The sequence below is a fragment of the Ranitomeya imitator genome, chromosome 3 (assembly GCF_032444005.1).
Source record: "Ranitomeya imitator isolate aRanImi1 chromosome 3, aRanImi1.pri, whole genome shotgun sequence".
NCBI lineage: Eukaryota > Metazoa > Chordata > Amphibia > Anura > Dendrobatidae > Ranitomeya > Ranitomeya imitator.
Window position 1 is genome coordinate 280,664,462 of NC_091284.1, and position 19,516 is coordinate 280,683,977.

At 42.3% G+C, this 19,516-nt stretch overlaps 1 protein-coding gene across 1 annotated transcript in view; it reads left to right on the plus strand.

Annotated features, from left to right (window-relative positions):
• The window catches only part of LOC138669768 (contactin-associated protein-like 5), a 1,597,333-nt gene extending 1,581,135 nt beyond the window's left edge, over nucleotides 1-16,198 (plus strand). The window contains exons 23-24 of the mRNA XM_069756498.1: nucleotides 9,196-9,267; nucleotides 14,894-16,198. Of these exons, the coding sequence (XP_069612599.1) occupies nucleotides 9,196-9,267; nucleotides 14,894-15,090 (269 nt within the window). The 3' untranslated portion in view covers nucleotides 15,091-16,198. The remainder of the gene's footprint in view (nucleotides 1-9,195; nucleotides 9,268-14,893) is intronic.
• Nucleotides 16,199-19,516: the final 3,318 nt, after the last annotated feature.

Consider the following 19,516-nt stretch of genomic DNA (forward strand, 5'->3'; position numbering starts at 1 on the left):
TATGCAGAGGAGAGGTTTAACTCTATGCTGAGCAAACGGCAGAGCTCTCTCCAAAACCGAGACGCGAACTGGGGACCCCGATCGCTGACAACCTTATCAGGCATACCATGCAATCGGAAAACATGCTTCATGAACAACACCGCCAAGGCCCGTGCTGAGGGTAACCGAGGAAGCGGTACCAAATGTACCATCTTAGAGAAATGGTCGGTGACAACCCAAATAATGGAGCAGCCACGCGACTTGGGTAAGCCCACCACAAAGTCCATTCCGACCATCTCCCAGGGCCTGTCTGCCACCGGTAGAGGGTAAAGCAACCCAGCAGGCCGTTGCCGAGGAGACCGATTCTGGGCGCAAGAAACGCACGCCTGAATATAGTCCTTGACATCTCGGACCATATGCGGCCACCAATATGTTCTCGCCAAAAGCTCAGATGTCCTCTTGGTCCCAAAATGCCCACCCACTCTGGAGGAGTGAGCCCAAGAGAGAACCTCCGGTCGCAAGTTAGCTGGCACGAAAGTCTTGCCCGGGGGCACAGACTCCAGCGAAACCGGAGCTACAGTTCTCAGGCTCTCAGGCGGGACAATAAGCCGAGGCTCCTCCTCCTCCTCCTCAGATGACACTACGGAGCGGGAGAGAGCGTCGGCACGAACGTTCTTCTCCCCGGAGAGAAAATGGAGGGTAAAATGGAACCGGGAGAAAAACAGGGACCATCTAGCCTGGCGATAATTTAGCCTCTGGGCCGTCTGTATATACACCAAGTTCTTGTGGTCAGTGAAGACTTGGAAGGGAAAGCGAGCTCCCTCCAAGAGGTGTCTCCACTCTGAAAAAGCCAACTTCATGGCTAGCAACTCCCTGTCCCCGATGGAATAATTCCTCTCCGCTGGTGTGAAAGTTTTGGAGAAGAAGAAGCAAGGATACTTCCGACCTTGAGCATCCTTTTGGAAAAGGACTGCTCCAGCACCAACGGATGAGGCATCCACCTCCAAGATGAATGGTTTATCTACATCGGGGCGATGTAGGATGGGAGCGCTAGCGAAGTGTGACTTAATCGAGAGAAAGGCCTTGGAGACCTCCTCCGACCACAACTTGGGATTTGCTCCCTTCTTGGTGAGGGCGACCACGGGAGCTACCAAAGTTGAGAAGTGTGGAATGAACTGGCGATAGTAATTAATGAACCCCATAAAGCGCTGCACCGCTTTAAGAGAATGGGGTTCCTGCCAGTCCATTACCGCCTGTAGCTTGGCAGGATCCATAGCCAAACCCTGGGCAGAAATGATATAACCAAGGAAAGGCAAGGACTCCTGCTCAAACACACACTTCTCCAACTTAGCGTAGAGGGAGTTTGCCCGTAAGAGGTCGAAGACTTTGCGAACATCTCTCCGATGGGAGTCTATATCTCGAGAGTAGATGAGAATGTCATCCAGATAGACTACGACCGAGGTGGTGAGCATATCCCGAAAGATGTCGTTCACAAAGTCTTGGAAAACGGCTGGGGCATTACAGAGCCCAAAGGGCATCACTAGATATTCATAGTGCCCATCCCTGGTGTTAAAAGCCGTCTTCCATTCATCCCCCTCACGGATGCGAATCAGGTTGTAAGCACCCCGCAGATCTAACTTTGTAAATACCTTTGCTCCCCGTAGCCTATCAAAGAGCTCAGATATCAGGGGTAATGGGTACTTGTTCTTAACGGTAATGGCGTTAAGACCCCTGTAGTCTATGCATGGACGTAAGTCTCCAGTCTTCTTCTGTACGAAGAAGAACCCAGCCCCTGCCGGTGACACTGACTTCCTAATGAATCCTCTTGCCAGATTCTCCTGAATATACTGGGACATTGCCTCCGTCTCCGGGAGAGATAACGGGTAGACTCGACCCCGGGGAGGCTCAGCACCAGGCAAGAGGTCAATAGGACAGTCATAGGGGCGGTGAGGCGGAAGAGTCTCCGCAGCTCTTTTGGAGAACACGTCTGCATGGGACCAATAGTGCTTGGGGAGAGAGGAAAGATCTGCGGGTACCTGTGTAGTAGCAACCTGAACGCACTCCCTCTGACATCTACCCTCACAGGATTTACTCCATCCCAAAATTCTCCCAGAGGACCACTCAATATGAGGAGAATGGTAGCGAAGCCATGGCATCCCCAACAGGACCTCATCAATTCCCTCAGGAATGACTAATAGGGAGATTATCTCCTGATGTGATGGAGACACAGATAGCGTGAAAGGAATGGTTTGGTGGGTAATCTGTGAAGGTAGTGTTGACCCATTTACCACTCGAACGGTCACTGGCTGGGCGAGCATCACCAAGGGTATTGCGTGACGCTGGGCAAAGGCGGAGGACATAAAGTTACCCTCTGCCCCAGAATCCAAGCATAGCTCGACCGTAAGAGTGGATGGGCCTATGGTAATTGTCCCCTTGAAGGACAACTTTGAGGCAAACGTCGCCGTGTCTAGTGTACCTCCTCCAACTGCCACTAGACGCTGACGTTTCCCCGACCGCTGAGGACTCTTGGAGGCAAGACGTCCTGACTGCTGGCAAACATGACGGACCTTATGTGCACGAGCGGACTGAGACTTAGATCCCGCTCGTGTCACCTCCAAGGTCTCATGTGACTCAGATGCCTGGCCTGGGGATTCCAAAGGTTTGGCGAAGGTAGGAGCCAGCCGAAACCTCTGCCTACACTGGGCTCGTTCCAACCTCCGCTCGTTAAAACGGAGGTCGATACGAGTAGAAATAGATATTAACTCCTCCAGTGTGGCAGGAATCTCCCTAGTGGCCAGAGCGTCCTTAACATGGTCAGCCAGGCCCCTCCAGAATATGGGGATAAGGGCTTTATCCGACCACTCCAGCTCGGAAGCTAAAGTACGGAATCGGACGGAAAAATGGCTGACCAAGGACTCACCCTGAGTTAATGCCAGTAGCTGGAGCGCTGTATCATGGGTGAGTTGAGGTCCTAGAAAGACCTTTTTCAGCGTGCCCAGAAACAACGGAGCACTCTGCACCACATGATCATCACGCTCCCACAGCGGCGTAGCCCACTCCAACGCCCTGTCCGACAACAGCGAGACAATAAATCCCACCTTAGCCCGCTCTGTAGGAAAACGTGCAGCCAGGAGCTCGAGGTGGATAGAGCACTGACTCACGAATCCCCTACAAGTTTTGCAATCTCCAGAAAATTTTTCTGGCAACGGGAGGCGGGATAGTGTCGGAACAGGGGTGGCAGTGGACAAGGTTGCTGCCGCCACGCCAGCAGCCTTTACAGCAACTGCGGTAACATCCACAGCTGAGGTTGAGTTCTCGAGAACCTTCAACCTACCCTCCAACTGCTGGATATACCGCAAAGATTGCTGAATGTCCGCCATACTAGCCAGACCTTGGCGCTAGTATTATGTTAAGGACTGGCGGAACGCACCAAGTATAGATGGTAAGAAACTAGGTGCGTTCGCAGTCCGAGGTCCACCGTGCAGGTAAAAGACCCTGCAGCTAGCAAGACGGACAATATGGCGGTACACTAAAGGATACACGTGTGGGTTAAACCTCACCCAGCGTGAAGAAAGCGATCCTGTTAATTCACAGGACCGCAGTACCGCACTAGTGCGCGAGCAAGTGGTCAGCGGACTTAACCCCAGAAGGGATTGGAGCCCGATTAGACCCTTGCTGGCGTAACACCGCAACAGGGTGTGTAGAGTACCTTAAGAAATATAAGTGCACAAGAGTGCGAGCGATGCCGCACTAACGGACGCCACTAACCACCCAGACTCGGGTATGGAAAGCGCAAGGCAGGCGCACGGCGCCGTACTGGCAGGCACAGCTACAGGACGCTGAGATGTGTGTTTAGTGCTGTAGGCTAAGTCGGGCGCTAGGTAGCAGCCATACACCTTCCGCGAACAGACATTCAATAGGGTAGGGGTTTCCAAGGACGACTTGCACTCACAACATACACACATTAGCAATTGTTTGACAATACTAGCGCATGGCCATGCGGTCATGCGCAGTTTAAATAGCAGCAGCACAGGAAGTGGCCACAGCACTTTTGCCCTTCTAGGACCTGCCAAGAGGACCAATGGAATATGCTGCAGAGCCTGAGCACATGACCCTCGATCTCCAACGGGAGACCTTACGCTGGGCATGCTCAGTACATGCAGACAAGGACTTAGTCCCAGAGAAGTCCGCTCGCTGCTGACCAGCACTGACTTTAATGGCAGAGACTGGAGAAGCAGCACTAACTCTCAGAACAGAGTGAGAATGAGCAAGACGCTGGGACCGACGTCCTTGCTGAGCAGGCTCCACTGCGGTTGGACAAGAATGGGAGACCGCAGCGGAAGTGGCTTGAGATTCCCCCTGTGCAGAAGCGGGAACTCGACCCCTAACAGCAAGCTGGACTGAAAAATAGCAACAAAATAACAAAAGCAAAACTTAGCTTTGCAGAGCAGCAGGCCACAGGAATGATCCAGGGAAAAAACCAGTCCAACACTGGAACATTGACAGGAAGCATGGATCAAAGCATCAGGTGGAGTTAAGTAGAGAAGAAGCTAACGAGCTCACCAGATCACCTGAGGGAGAAAACTCAGAAGCTGCAGTACCACTTTCCTCCACAAACGGAAGATCCCAGAGAGAATCAGCCGAAGTACCACTTGTGACCACAGGAGTGAACTCTGCCACAGAATTCACAACAGCTATCCTAAAAGTCATTACCAACCCTTTAACGAGCTTTGCCATTTGAATTAGGATAAAAGCCAAAAAAGAATTACAATTTGCAAACACAGTATTTTAGGGTATTGCCCCTCATCAGTGCAAAGTATTTGGCTGTATGAGATGCTTCTTAGTAGGATCAAAGGAGTAACCTTTCTGTTTGTGGAGAGTGACATGTTTAGCCGGCATGCCAAATTGAGGAGGCTTATAAGCCTTGCAATGCTCCTCTATCAAATTTAGATGTAATCTCTGATTTAAGTGTTTAGTATGGGATAAATGAGATCCAAAATTGTAAGTAAAATGTTCCAAATAAAAGCTTTAACTCAATCCACAAAAAAAGCAAGTCTAAACATTTTGTCATTTGTTAATGGAAATAATAGGGGTCTTCCATGTTACTGGTAGCGCAAAGTATTTGAAAAAGCAACATGGCTTCCCACAAAATAAATCCAGAAAAATCTATGCTCCCAAATCTAAATATCCCCCTACCTTTTGAGCCCAGTGTGCCTAAACCACATTTAGCATCCATATATTTGACATTTCTGTAGCAATGAGAGCCTTCTTAATTTCCAGGGTGCATGTCTCCAGAAGCACAAGCTGGGCACAATGTATGGGAACTAGAAAGTAATGGGCACAACAATGGCAAATTTGCAATTTTCACTCAGCAACATCCATTGCTAGTTGTTTCTGGAAAACACCCTGCTGTTCTGGCACCTCAGAGGCTCTGCAAATGTGACATGATACTTGTAAACATAAAAGTAAAATCTGCATTATATTATGATGCTCATTCCCTTCTGAGCTTACAATTGGGCCTGAAAAATAGTTTCTGATTACATGTAGGCTATTGGCGCACTCAGTAGAAATTGAGCTACAAACTGTACAGTCCATATTTTCCAATTAGCCCTTATAAAAATTAAAAATGTTGGCTAAAACAGCATTTTAATAGTGCAAAATGTAATTATCCTTTCTTCAACACCCACTGGAATAAAGTTCTCTGAGGCACATGTGGTGTCAATATGCTCACTGCACTCCTATATGACTTAATTGAGGGATGGGGGGTCGCTTATGTTTTTTTTTTTGCTGTTTTGGCATTTTAGAAGATCTGCCAATCTGAAATAGCACCCTCAATCCATTACAGCCAAATCTGCTTTCCAATTTGGTGCTCTTTCACTCTGAGCTTTGCACTGTGCCTTAAGAAAAGGTTACAAAATTGTGTATTGGCATACTAAGGAGAAATTGTGTAACAAATTGCATGGTTTGTTTTCTCCTGTTATCCCTTTTAAAAATTAAAACGAGGGGCCAAAGCAACATTTTAGTGAAAAAAAAAATCATTTACTTAATGTGAATTGCCCAAGGATAAGAAATGCTCACTTCAACCCTAAATTAATTCCACAAGAGATGAAGTTTCTAAAATGGGGTAATTTATGGGATTTCTGATGTTTTGGCATGTCAGGGGCTCTTCAAATGTGACATGGCACTCGCAATCTATTCCACCAAAATGGCGCTCCAAAATACCAAAATAGAAAGATCACTTCTTCTCTTCCGAACCCTGCTGTGTCTCCAAACTAAAGTTTTGCCCACATATGGAGGGTATTCGAGAAATTGCACAACAAGTTTTAGTGTACATTTTTCCTATTACCCTTTTGAAAATGAAAAATTTGTGGCTATATTTGTTAGGAGTCAAGTTCCGGCCACTGCACAGGGGAAATCTCGAACCATGTCCGCTGCGGTCTCCCATTCTCCTCCAGCCGCAGTGGAGCCTGCTCAGCTCTGTCTGTAGATGGATGAAAGCTCCTTAATCATTCCCATTCCTTGTGTTGATGACTGCTCACGAATGTTGGAAGCTATCTAGTACCCGACACTGCTACCTGCACTCTAAGCACACGTTTCAGTATCTATTTGCAGTGCCCGTCTTTACGGCACCGTGCGCAATCAGTGCACTTTCCTGACAGCCGGTCAGAGTAGGTTGGGAATTCCTGCTTGGACTCAGCATCTGACTCAGGGCATCCACAGGCACGGGCTCAAAAGCCACCGAGTGTCAGAGTGAGTCCAATTACAGTTTAGTGGGAGTGATTCATATGGATCCCAAACCCACTAGTGTCTTTCAGCTGCACCCTGTGACTACTAAGCGTAGAGTTCACTTCCATTCACACTGGGTGAGGTCTAACCCACGTGTGAGCAAGCGTCCATCCGTCATTACTCTGCACGGTGAACCCCAGACTGCGAACTCACCTCATATTCTTTAATATTATTATTTGGTGCATTCTGCCAGTCCTAACAATATTTGTGGGAAAAATATCCTTTTTTTATTTTCACAACTCAATGTTATAGAATACTGTGAAGCACTTGTGAGTTCAAGGTGCTCACCACACATTTAAATAATTTTTTTGAAGGGTGTAGTATCCAAATTGGGGTCACTTGTAGGGGATTTCCACTATTTAGGTACATCCGGTGCTCTGCAAACACTACATGGTGTATGCTATCTATCCCAGCCAATTTTGTGTTCCAAAAGTCGAATGGTGTTCCATCCCTTCCAAACCCTGCCATGCGCCCAAACAGTAGTTTACTACCACATAGAGTATATCGGTATACTCAGGAGAATTGCATCTTATGGTCCGTTTTCTCCTGTTACCCTGTGAAAATGAAAAATTTGGTGCTGAATGTTGTGAATTCTGCTTTTGGGCTCCCTCCGGTGGTTGTAGGTGGTAATGCAGTTGTCTCTGGGCTGCAGTCCTGGACAGGTGTATCTGCTGATTGCAATTCTGACTGGGGTATTTAGGTTTGCAGAACTCATTAGTCCTTGCCAGTTGTTAATGTTTCTTGGGAAGTGTTGGATCTCTGTCTGGCTTCTCCTGCTTAGCTGCCAATTCAGCAAAGATAAGTCTGTTTCTTTTTCTATGGCACACAAGCTGTTTTTTGATTGTATTCCTGCTCTGAGTTTAGTAGTCTCTGGAGTTGCAGATATACGTTCCAAGTCTTTAGTTAGATGGAGGAATTTTTTGTATAATCTGCTGTGGATATTTTTGGAAGGGTTTTAATACTGACCGCACAGAACTCTGTCCTATCCTTTCCTATTTTAGCTAGAGTGGCCTCTTGTGCTAAATCCTGTTTTCTGACTGTGTGTCTTTCCTCTCCTACTCACAGCCAATATTTGTGGGGGGCTGCCTATCCTTTGGGGTTCTGCTCTGAGGCAAGGTAGTATTCCTATTTCCATCTTTAGGGGTATTTAGTCCTCCGGCTGTGACGAAGTGTCTAGGGCTTGTTAGGTACACCCCACGGCTACTTCTATTTGCGGTGTTAAGATCAGGATTTGCGGTCAGTATAGTTACCACCTACTCCAGTGAAAGTTTTCATGCTGCTCCAAGGTCACCGAATCATAACAGCTGAAGCAACATTTTTTGGTAAAAATATATTTTTTATTTTCACGACTCAATGTTATAAAATTTTCTGAAGCACCTGTGGGTTCAAGGTGCTCACCACACCTCTAGATAAATTCCTTCAAAAATGTGGTCACTTGGGGGGTTTTCCACTGTTTGGACAAATCAGGGCTCTGCAAACGCGTCATGGTGTCTACTATCTATTTCAGCCAATTTTGCGTTCCAAACAGTAATTCTCCACCACATTTGGGGTATCGGTGTACTCAACTGAAATTGTACAACAAATTATATTGTCATTGTTAAAATGCCAAATTTAATGTTAAACAATATTTTTGTGAGACAAATTAACATTTTCATTTTTTCATTCCACATTTCTTTAACTCATTTAATTTAATTGTGGTTTTGAGAACTTTGAGGGGTGCACTTTTTAGAATGGTGTCACTTTTTGGTATTTCCTGTCATATAGGTCCCTCAAAGTCACTTCAAATCTTATATAGTCACTAAAGAATTTGGTTTTGTAAATGTTGTTGGAAAAATGAAGAATTACTGATAAAATGTTAACCCTTCTAATTTCCTGACAAAAAAAATTAATGTTTACAAATCATGCTGATATGAAGTAAGCATATGGTAAATGTTATTTATTAACTATTTTGTATCATATACCTATCTGGTTTAAGGGCATAAAAGTTAAAGTTTGAAAATTGCAAAATGTTCCCATTTTTTTCAAATTTTTGATATTTTCATAAGCGCAAATTATATCAACCAAAATTTGCCATTATCATGAAGTACAATGTACCACAAAACAAATTCTCATAATCACTGGAATATATTGAAGCATTCCAGAATTATTACCACATAAAGTTACATTAGTCACAATTCAAAAATTAGGTCTAGTCATTAAAGTGAAAACAAGCTTGGGGTGAGGGTTTTAAAGCCTCTATATTAACTTTTAGGATTGCTACTTCTATTAGATGGCACTAGATTTCTTGCCTTTTTCTTTTAGTCTTTTTCTTCTACTGTATGACCTCCCAGATAAATAATTAGCTCTATATCTATAGTTGAAGTAAGGACCCATTCCACAATCAATTCCTAGAACCGCTAATCTTTCCATGGATAAATTTTGCTTCCCCAGATCCATTTGGGAAAACAGATGACCGGGAGTCCTTGACTAATGAAATGAGAAGTGGTCCAGCAGTCATCGGAGGTAATCAGCTATTAATGACTGATCTTCGGGGTCACATGTCAAATATTTGAACAAATACCTGGACCTGTTTGTAGATTCAGATGTCACCAGTTTGGAGCCTATTTGGGCTCTCTTAAAGAGACAACTGTATTTCATTTTCTGTGATTTCAGGGTAGAAAAGATTAAGGAATAATACCTATGACATTATAAAAATTCAGATGCCCAATGATGACTCAATAAGCAGTTGAGCTTGCTACATCTGCCTTATAATTCCAGCTTACTACAGAATTGGAAACACTCATTTGAAAACATTAACAAAGGGTTTAGCAGTGTCTGTTTTCATGAATGTCAGATCTGATTCACGCTTGGGTTTGATGTGTTTTTGTTGAGAGCACTGTTATATATCTCTACAATTGGTTTGTTCTTCCCGTGATATTTTTAGGAGAACAAAAGAACAAAAAAAGCTGACCATGCAGTCCAAGGTATTGTGGAAAGAAAAGTCAATTTATTAAGTTAATCAAGTAAAAATAACAGAAAAAACACCAATGAATTGAATAAAATTTTTAAATTTAAGTCGTCACACCCAGGACAATAATAATAATAATAAAGCTGGGTGAAAATGGTGTCAAAATGTCATGCACAGTACAGAGAATAGTATACACAATTGTATAGAACAATGGACAAAATATTGTGCAAAATATTTGCTGGTGAATAAAATGCTTGTGCAGTGTATCAGGAATGGGTATTACCATAAATTCATAATACAAAAAAATGCATATCATTTGAATGTCAAAGGACCAGGTAACAGCAAAGAACAAATGTGTTGTGTAAGAGACATAAGATCATGTAAAGGAGTAAGCCAATTAATCCAAAGTGGAAGGTAACTTACAATGACAGTGCAGATTTCCGGCTCCTGGATGTCGTCCACGCCAACGTGTGTTTTGTGCGTTGGGGTGGACGCGTTGGTGCATCCTTGCTGTTAAATTTTAACACTTTATTCAATTCATTGTTGTTTTTTCTGTTATTTTTACGTGATTAACTTAATAAATTGACTTTTCTTTCTACAATACCTTGAACTGCATGGTCAGTTTTTTTTGCTCTTTTGTTCCCCTGGTATCTTTCTGACTGTTCACATATCTGACTTCTTGGTCGCAGGGATATCACTTTTATTTGATTCAATACTGTAATCTCACCTAAGTACTATAGACACCCTGCCACCATTAAGCATTCCATTGTTGCCTCTCTGTGACATTTTTAGAACAGCTTATCTTACCTCATAGCCTGGTCCCAACAAGCCATCTATCACTATGCGGGTGGTGATTTGTAACCCTTCAGTCTACTTGTAGCCGCTGTAGAGGGCAGAAAAGAAGCAATGCCATAATGTCCTGTACACCTCAGAGCCTCCACTTTCTAATGGTCATATCCATCATCTTAGATTCAGCATTACATGGGTGACATGCCAGATGCTAACCCAATATCTCCACCAGCATTTTGTCAAATTTAGCATTTTTTAACTCCAAGTGCCTGAGTGCACAAACATAAATCACTAACATGGAATATTTACCACATTCAGTGTGTAGAATTTTGACATTTTCTGCACAGTATATCTATGAATGCTGGAAGTTTCTGAAGTTAAAGTGCTAGTCTGCTTTGGAAAGTGCCTGCTGAGGAAGGTGTGCAATCTCATACAAATTGGCATACAATAATACATTTCAAAGAAATGCTTCAATTCAAGACCATTTTTGTATGTGTGCTTGCTGTCTGTGAATGGTAAAGAAGGTTCTCCATAAAGTACAATTAATACCTATCAACAGGATAGTTGATAAATGTATGATTGCTCATACGTCTTGAACCCAAGACTTACTTTTCTGTGCACCCAATGACCATGGTAAGAAGGTGCACTGCTTACGAAACTTCTACTCTCCTAATCCATTTAGAAGACTGTGTAGCCCTTTAAAAGATGCGAAAGGATGTTGAGGACGTACAAATTATTTTCTTTTTGTAAACATGTTGTTAGTGAACATTCAACCAATACTAGTTTTGGTATAATCGCTGTATTTAAGTCTTTGGGAAAATCTTCATTTGGACAAAATTGATAACTTTGTTTAGCATGGAATACCTTGGCAGGTATAGGACTATATAAACTTTAAGGGTTAAACTTGTTTTTGCTAAGTTTATTGTGTTTGCACTATATTGTAAATGTATGCAATTGTTTATAAAATCAAATAACCAATAAAATTATCTGATTTAAAAAAAGATAAATGTTATCCCTTTATGACCCAAAGTAATGGTCCAGTGAGAACTCACATTTCAACTTCAGTATAAACTACATAAGACTGGAAGTACTTTGGGATGTTACAATACACTTCCAGCTCCTCATGCTGTATTCCCTACTTTGCACCACCTTCCTCTGGCTGATTGAGAAGTTGCTTTTTGTGGTAAATGGTTATTGACCTATTAATCAACCAGAGGAGGGTGGAACTAGGCAGGAAATACAGTGTGAGTCTGAGGACCTGGAAGTGCATCATCACGCCCCAATACACTTCAAGACTGATTCATATTGAAGTCCAAAACACAATTTCTTTTACCTCTGGAGTCATAAAGGGATTGGCTGGCTTATCTTGTAAGTGGATACACAGTCTTAAAATCTTTTATGTGGTGGGTATGAGGGTTGAGAAGTTTCTTACTGGTTCCCTTTAAATTTAGCAATAGCCAGGCACAGATGCTCCAGTCAAATTCATTCCTTCTCACTTCAGTTTTATTAATCGTGGGATGGGGTCTCAGAATATTTTATTTGTTTATTTTTGAAACACCATTAACAGTCACAAACTAAGGGCTCTTCTGGACAATATCTGTCCCTCTTTTGGACAATCTCAGTCCCACTCGTGCTCCAGGCCCACCAGCTTCCTACCCTCTCCCTGTGTAACAATATATAGGTACTAAGGAATCTGATAGCGTGGGATAAAACCAGTCTGAGAGAAAAGCTGCAGAAAAAATGTATTTAAACAAAACAGAAATGCTAACAAAACTAACACAGATATTCCTGCAATTGTAATGAGGTTACAATATGGTAATCACAGCACAGTGAATAGTGGGACGCGACCACTAATATGAACCAGTCCAGCAAGGATATGACGAGGGGGCAAACAAGACACTTGACAAGGAAGTCCAGTAGGTTATTAGTGAAAATGCACACAGTACTTAAACTTGGGAATCCAGCAGAAGTGAAGTAGAAATGCACACAGTACTTAACGAGGAAGTCCAGCAAAACTTGATCCCACGTGCGCACAGCACTTGTTTGTGGAAGTTCAATAATATGCAGGTGGTGCATTGAGCATGAAGTTCTGAGAAAGTATGAAGGGAAAAAGAGGGAGAGCGCCATCTAAGCGTAGTAGATGAGTAAGAACTCTCTTGATGAGAAAAGCAATACTAGAATCTTGCTCACCTGGTGTAGTTGTGCAAAGAGGCACAACACTGGGAAAAGCTTAGCAAACAAGGGAAATCCTTCCACAGTTGTGCTGCCAGTCACAGCAGTTCCAGAGGTGAGATGCAGCTGAAAGGGGCGAGGCAGACCACCGAGTAGTGAGCAGCTGAAGCAGGGAGTTCCCCAGAACACAGGCAGAAGCTCAGGAGCCAGCAGCACAAAATACTCAGGCACAGAACACCACATGACTTGGACTTAAATAATCAGGACAAACAGGAAGTTCCATTAGAGGGTGAGATCCAAGACTCCATCTTGGATCAGGGCAAACAGGAACAAGGGAAGTCCGGAATCCTTACACCCTGGTCCGGCTGTGAGCTATAGGGTAACGGGCTCGCTGATTCAGCTGCCTCCTAATCCCAGCTGCTAGCTTTGGATCCTTCCTTGGAATGGTTCTTGTCTAAGCTGGTGACCATCTGCACGATTTTCAGCCTGGGGCCCTCTACTGAAACAGCTTTATCCCCACGGCTTGTAATACTTTGCTCACACATCGTGCCCTTGGGCAAGGTGCCCGGGCAGCTTTCTCTAATCAGGAAGTGCCTTTCTTATACCTCCCTGCTCTGTGCTGCTCTGCTCTTTGCCCATCCCATCTACTTAACTCCTTGCTGCCTTTGCCTAAACTAATACTCTTATCAATCCTATTGTCTATCTCTAATGTTCCCCCTCTACTCTAATCCGCCTATCATCCTATACTGTCCCTAAGCTTACACACAGTATATAACAAATTCCTCACATTACAATACTTGACACACATTAATGAACATTAGGGAACCGCACATTACATTAGCACTAGTGAACATGAATAACTGTCAAGGTGCCGTACGTGACACATGTCCTCAGTGTTCAGGAGAGAGGAAGCACATCAGGGTCTCTACCACCTCCTTACAGAAGTCCCAGAGTCTTGATGGAGACCAGCAGAGAATGGAAGAGGAGGTTATGTGGGAAACGTATTTAGCAACTATCCTTTTAATAGGTGCGATGGGTGCCATCTTGATAAATGTTTCAGCAAAAGAAAAGCAAAAATAAAAAATGTGAATGTGAGCATACTCAAACAAAAGTATAACTTAAACCCTGTAATGGTCTTCTCTCTATCTCCAGACATTGCGGAAGATAGTCTAACTACCAAATTTCCCACCGTACACTGCAATAGCAGAGGAGAGGGTGTACAGTGACTTGTAGTTATAAAACATTAGGAGCAAAAGTTTTACATTGCTATTTTGAAATAATGAATATGAATTTAGTTACTCAGATTTCCTGCAGGTTTGTATTTTGTTGGCATTTGGACTGTGGTCACGGTACAATGCAACCTTAATTAATGTCATATAGTTGCAATATAGTAGCTTGACACTGCAATTATATGGCACATAAAAACATGTTGCAACCTAGCCCTAGCCTAAACATTGTGTATAGAAACTGAACAAGCAGTGGCTGCAATAACTTCGGCAGAATTTTGAACGCTGCTCTGCATGTAAGGCTAGGTTCACATTAGCATTTCTGTGTGCAGCGTATCATCTGCATACTCAAACGCATGCCAAAATGCATGCAAACTCATGCTTACACCTCTGCATCATCTTACACATGACGCCAAAAAAAAAAGCTGTGTGTGCATGCATTTAAAAGCATTTTGGCATGTGTTTGCGTTTTTTATGCGCATGGTGGAGTTGGTGAAATCATTTCCTGGACATGCGCAGTCTAAAGTACGCATGCATATCAAATGCATGCGTACCCGTGTCCTTGCGTACCAATGCAATTCCATAGACAATAATTCTTTATGACACACTCATCCGCCATCATCCGCATGCGCGTGATTGCGCAATATTTGACGCCTCAAAAAAGTGCAACATGTTGCATTCGCAGTTCACCGCCGCACACCATGAAATGACGCATGTGTACGCATCCGCATGCGAACGCATGCAAAAGCATGTCCCTGCGTACACCATGTTAACGATATGCATGCATGACGCATGCGGATGCATGGGGATCATACGCAGCGCACAGAAACGCTAATGTGAACATGGCCTAAATGTAGTACAAAATAAAATGCAGCTGTATTTCCCGATAGAATATGGCGTTATACAAAACCTGACACCTAGATGAAATTAATGCCTCTGTTGCCGAGTTGAGGAGTAAGAATCTCATTACTTGTTTTCCTGTTTCTCTTTCTAGGTATCATAGCGGTAACAATTTTCATCTTTTTATGCATCGTGGCGATAATGATAAAAATCTTTTACCAACACAAAAAAACTCATGGAAAAAGTCAGTCCAAAGAGAAGGAATATCCGGACAGCATGGACTATCCTTTCAGGAATGAGCAGGACTTACAGAACACAGTCAGCGAATGCAAAAAGGAATATTTTATTTGACAGACTCGGTTTCTACATCATCTGTTTCTTCTATACCCCTCTTTTTGCAATTGTTTTTAGTGATTTTAGCGATATTTCGATAATGTTAGGTAATTAACAAGAGGAACATGAGAAATGTCTTAAGTCTCTGTTCTCTTAACAGATCCTCAGTTTGGCAGATTAGACCTCTTTTCCTGTGCTTCTAGGGGTACTCTCCAGCACGACAACGAGGAATTTACCCTAATGCCAACATGTAGCCCTCAAGAGTGATGTAGCGGAGAGATAAATGAATACTAAAGAAAGAAGATTCTTTATAAAAGCTCCAAATTCTGGATAAAGAATTGACTTGCAAAATGGCAACAGAACCCCTCTAAAAAGCCATCCTTGTGCATTATTGGATTCATCACTATTACATAAAAACAGTATATATAGGAACTACATGCTGCTTAGCTCAAAATTAGAATTTAAGGTAAACTTTCTTATATTAAGAATCATTTCTATAGCGGATCAAGCGCAATGTATGCAGCGTAAGAGATAAAGTTGTGACGTGCAGCACCCAATAGATGGAACAGAACATGTGCACAGGTACTGAATGAACAGGGAGTGCAGTGTCTTATGGAGGGTGAGCTTTAGGGGATTTTATCTTATGCAATTCTCTGTTACATGGTATGTAGCAGGACCTAGAGCAGAGGAAACATGCTGCAGACATATCACCGGTAAAGCTTCGTTCCCACAATGAGTATTTGATTAGATTTTAGGTTGCGGATTTTCTGTTACTTGCGTTTTTGTTTTTTTTCATAGTGTGAGTGTTACATGAAATTGTATCTGTTTTTGTTTCTTTTTGGAATGTCATATTTAAAAAAGAATTCCTTTGTTTTTCATATTCCCTGGAATTTGGCTTTGACAAACATTTATTGATACAGTCATGTGTGGATTACATGCATTTTTAGTGCATTTGCGCAGCAGAAAACTTACTAAAAGTGCATTTTCATTTTCCGCATCTTATTTAATTCTGTGGTGAAAATCTGTACATAAAACTCATTGTGCTCGCAAGAGTAGTTGACATATTGCATATTTCTAATACGCAATGCAGGTCAGTTTACGCAGAATTAAAAAAACAGCACCGTGTGCATGAGATTTCTTTATTTCACATCCACTCTGCTGGAACAGAAAGACACGGCGTTATTTGCTCAGCCAAAACACACAGTCTCAAAAATTCTTCAAAAACTCAATGTGAGAACGTAACATAAGTCAGGCAATCTCTTCTTGAATCTCAGGGTGATGATGAAGGCTTCAACTAAATTATTACTCCTTAGTCTACATCTTTTGTGGTTGCAGCATCATGCATTTGGCTAAAGAACTTAAAAGAATTTCTCATTATGCAGTACTCTTCCTTACCAACAATGGGATCCTTCAGGGAATGCCCTAATCACAGACAGACTCCTTATTTTTGGGTGAGGTTTACATAAACTCTTAACATTTACGGCCTAGATCAACCCTGGTTTTTGCCTGAATTGCATCTGAAAATGTAGGACTTTTCCAGCAAATGTTGGACTGTTAACAACTATGCAGCATATTATTTAGAATGGGTTCTTGACTTACAAAAATCAAACCCATAGAGCAGGGGTGGGGAATCTTTTCATTTGGATATTTATACCATCCTTAGGGGGCTGTACAAACGCCACCCACAAAGTACACCCTGACTCTGGCACTGGTTTCAGGACGTAATCTTTCATTGCATGCCCTTCAGTGTTCAGTAATGAACACTGCATGCGTGTGCTAACAGAGCAAGAAGAAATTAATGAGTTGGTGGTAATGAAAATACAGCTCCTTGCCCAAGAATGCGGTCCCTGAGAATCTGCTCAGGGGCCTGATAAAAGGTTATCGAGGGCCGTAAATGGCTCTGGGGCCTGAGGTTCCCCACCCCTGCCACAGAGGAATATTATAGTAACCAATTGTAATTAAATATGTGATGAGCATCCAGGTGAGCTATTTTTGAGTTATATTTGCCTAAAAACCAATGGATTTGGTATTATGTATCCCAGTCTGGTTATCAGCCCTCTTTTCTAGGAAAAAGTGGCAGATCTGTCTGGACATGCACTAACACTTCTGTGTTAATGAAAGGGCTGTAGATGCACCTACTTGGACTCTAGAAAAGCCCGGTGACAGCCCCTTTAGGAACAGCAAAGGTGTAGAAACAGATATACAGTAGCTAAATATAAATTTTAACAGATTATAATTCAATTATATGTTGGAAATGTATTTTTTGTTGAGGTTTAGAACAGAGTCTGAATCTGTAGAGCCTATAAAATACCTATTTGTAGCTGAAAAATGTCCTTTATCAGTCATTCTTAATATTCAATATATGACATGGTAAATAAAGAGGGGATGTGGTTAGTTTTGTAGTAAACCTACAAAAATTGGGTGTAAATGATAAACCACTGTGGCTTCACTTATACTATCAAACCTCCGACAGAAAAAACAGCTTGCACATAATAATTAGGCAGTGTTCACATGTTGTATGTGTTTTTTAATTTTTTTTTCTTTGCCGTATAGTTTTTGGCACAAATTTTTAAAATATGTGGAGAAAACAATATGGCATTGCCGCGAAGTTCTGCCTTACTGAAAAATAGCAACTGATTTGGTAATGTCAGGCGCTATCTTATTGTCCAATTACAGTAAGTATACTGTACCTGTGTGGAGATGAGAATGTCCTATGATTATATATGTGCTTTTATGCCCAGCCATTGGGAAAGGGCCTTATATTTGTTTAGGGACTGTGGAACATTTTTCCCTTTTCTTCATTTTGTCATATTTTTACTCATTTATATGATGGAATCGTATTCCATAGCACATTGCAGACATTATCATGATTATCCCCATTAGGATATATAAATTTCTTATCAAGTATATCTTTGGACACAGAAAAAACCTACAGAAACATGGGGAGAACAAATGAACTCCTTGTGGATGCTGTACTTACTGAGATTTGGACCCAGGTCTCCAGTGCTGGAAAGAAACAGTGCTAATCACTGAGCCACCATGCAACCCCATCTGCTTATTTTACCTGCTTGTGATTTCCATTAAGAAATAAAAGTATATTCTTACTTTTCAGTAAAGTTAAGGAGACAGATTCACTGGAACCAATGCTTTAGCCAAACCAGAGCAATGTGAACTCTGTAATGATTGCTGGCATAATCGGCGCCTCTCCTGATCTTTATTAACGTGACACTACAGTTTCATACAGTTGTGTGAAAAGTGTTTGCCTCCTTCCTGATTTTCTATTGTTTTGCATGTTTGTCACACTTAAATATTTCAGCTCCCCAAATAAATATGAATAGTAGACAAAGATAACATGAGTAAACACAAAATGCAGTTTTTATAAGAAGGTCTTTATTATTAAGGGAGAAAGAAATCCAAACCTACAGGGCCCTGTGTTAAAAAGTGAATGCCCCCTAAACCTAATATCTGGTTGTGCCAACATTGGCAGCAACAACTGCAATCAAGCATTTGCGATAACTGGCAATAAGTCTTTTACAACACTCTGGAGAAATTTTGGCCTACTCATCCTTGCAGAATTGTTATAATTCAGCCACATTGGAAGGTTTCCAAGCATGAACCACATGTCTAAGGTCATGCCACAACATCTAAATCGGAATATAGTCAGGACTTTGACTAGGCCACTCCAAAATTGTAATTTTGATTTTCTTAAGTCATTCAGCTGCGCACTTGGTGTTTTGGATCATTGTCCTACTGCATAACCCAAGTGCTCTCCAGCTTGAGCTTACAAACAGATGACCGGACATTTTCCTTCAGGAATGTTTAGTAGGCAGCAGAATTCACTGTCCCATTTACCACAACAAGTCTTCCAGGTCCTGAAGCAGCAAAACAGCCCCAGACCATCACAATACCACGACCATATTTTACTCTTGGTATGATGTTCCTTTTCTGAAATGATGCATTACTTCTATGCCAGATGTATTGGGACATACACCTTCCAAAAAGTTCAACTTTTATCTTATCATTCCACAGAGTATTTTTCCAAAAGTCATGGGATCATCAATATATTCTCTGGCAAAACTGAAGTGAGCCTTTATGTTCTTATTGCTCAGCAGTGTCTTGTTTTTGTATCGGAACTCTGCCTTGCTGGTCATTTTTGCACAGTCTCTTATGTTATAGTCATGGACACTAACTTTAACTGGAGCAAGTGAGGCCTGCAGTAAATTGGATGTTGTTGTGAAGTGTTGGATGAGTTGTTGCTGCACTCTTGGGGATATTTTATTGCTGGCCACTCCTGGGAAGGTTCACCACTGTTCCATGTTTTCACCATTTGTGGATAATGACTCACTGTGGTTTGCTGGAGGCCCAAAGTTTGAAAAATGGCTTTATGACATTTTCTAGACTGATAGATCTCAATTACTTGGTTTCTCATTTGTTCCATAATTTC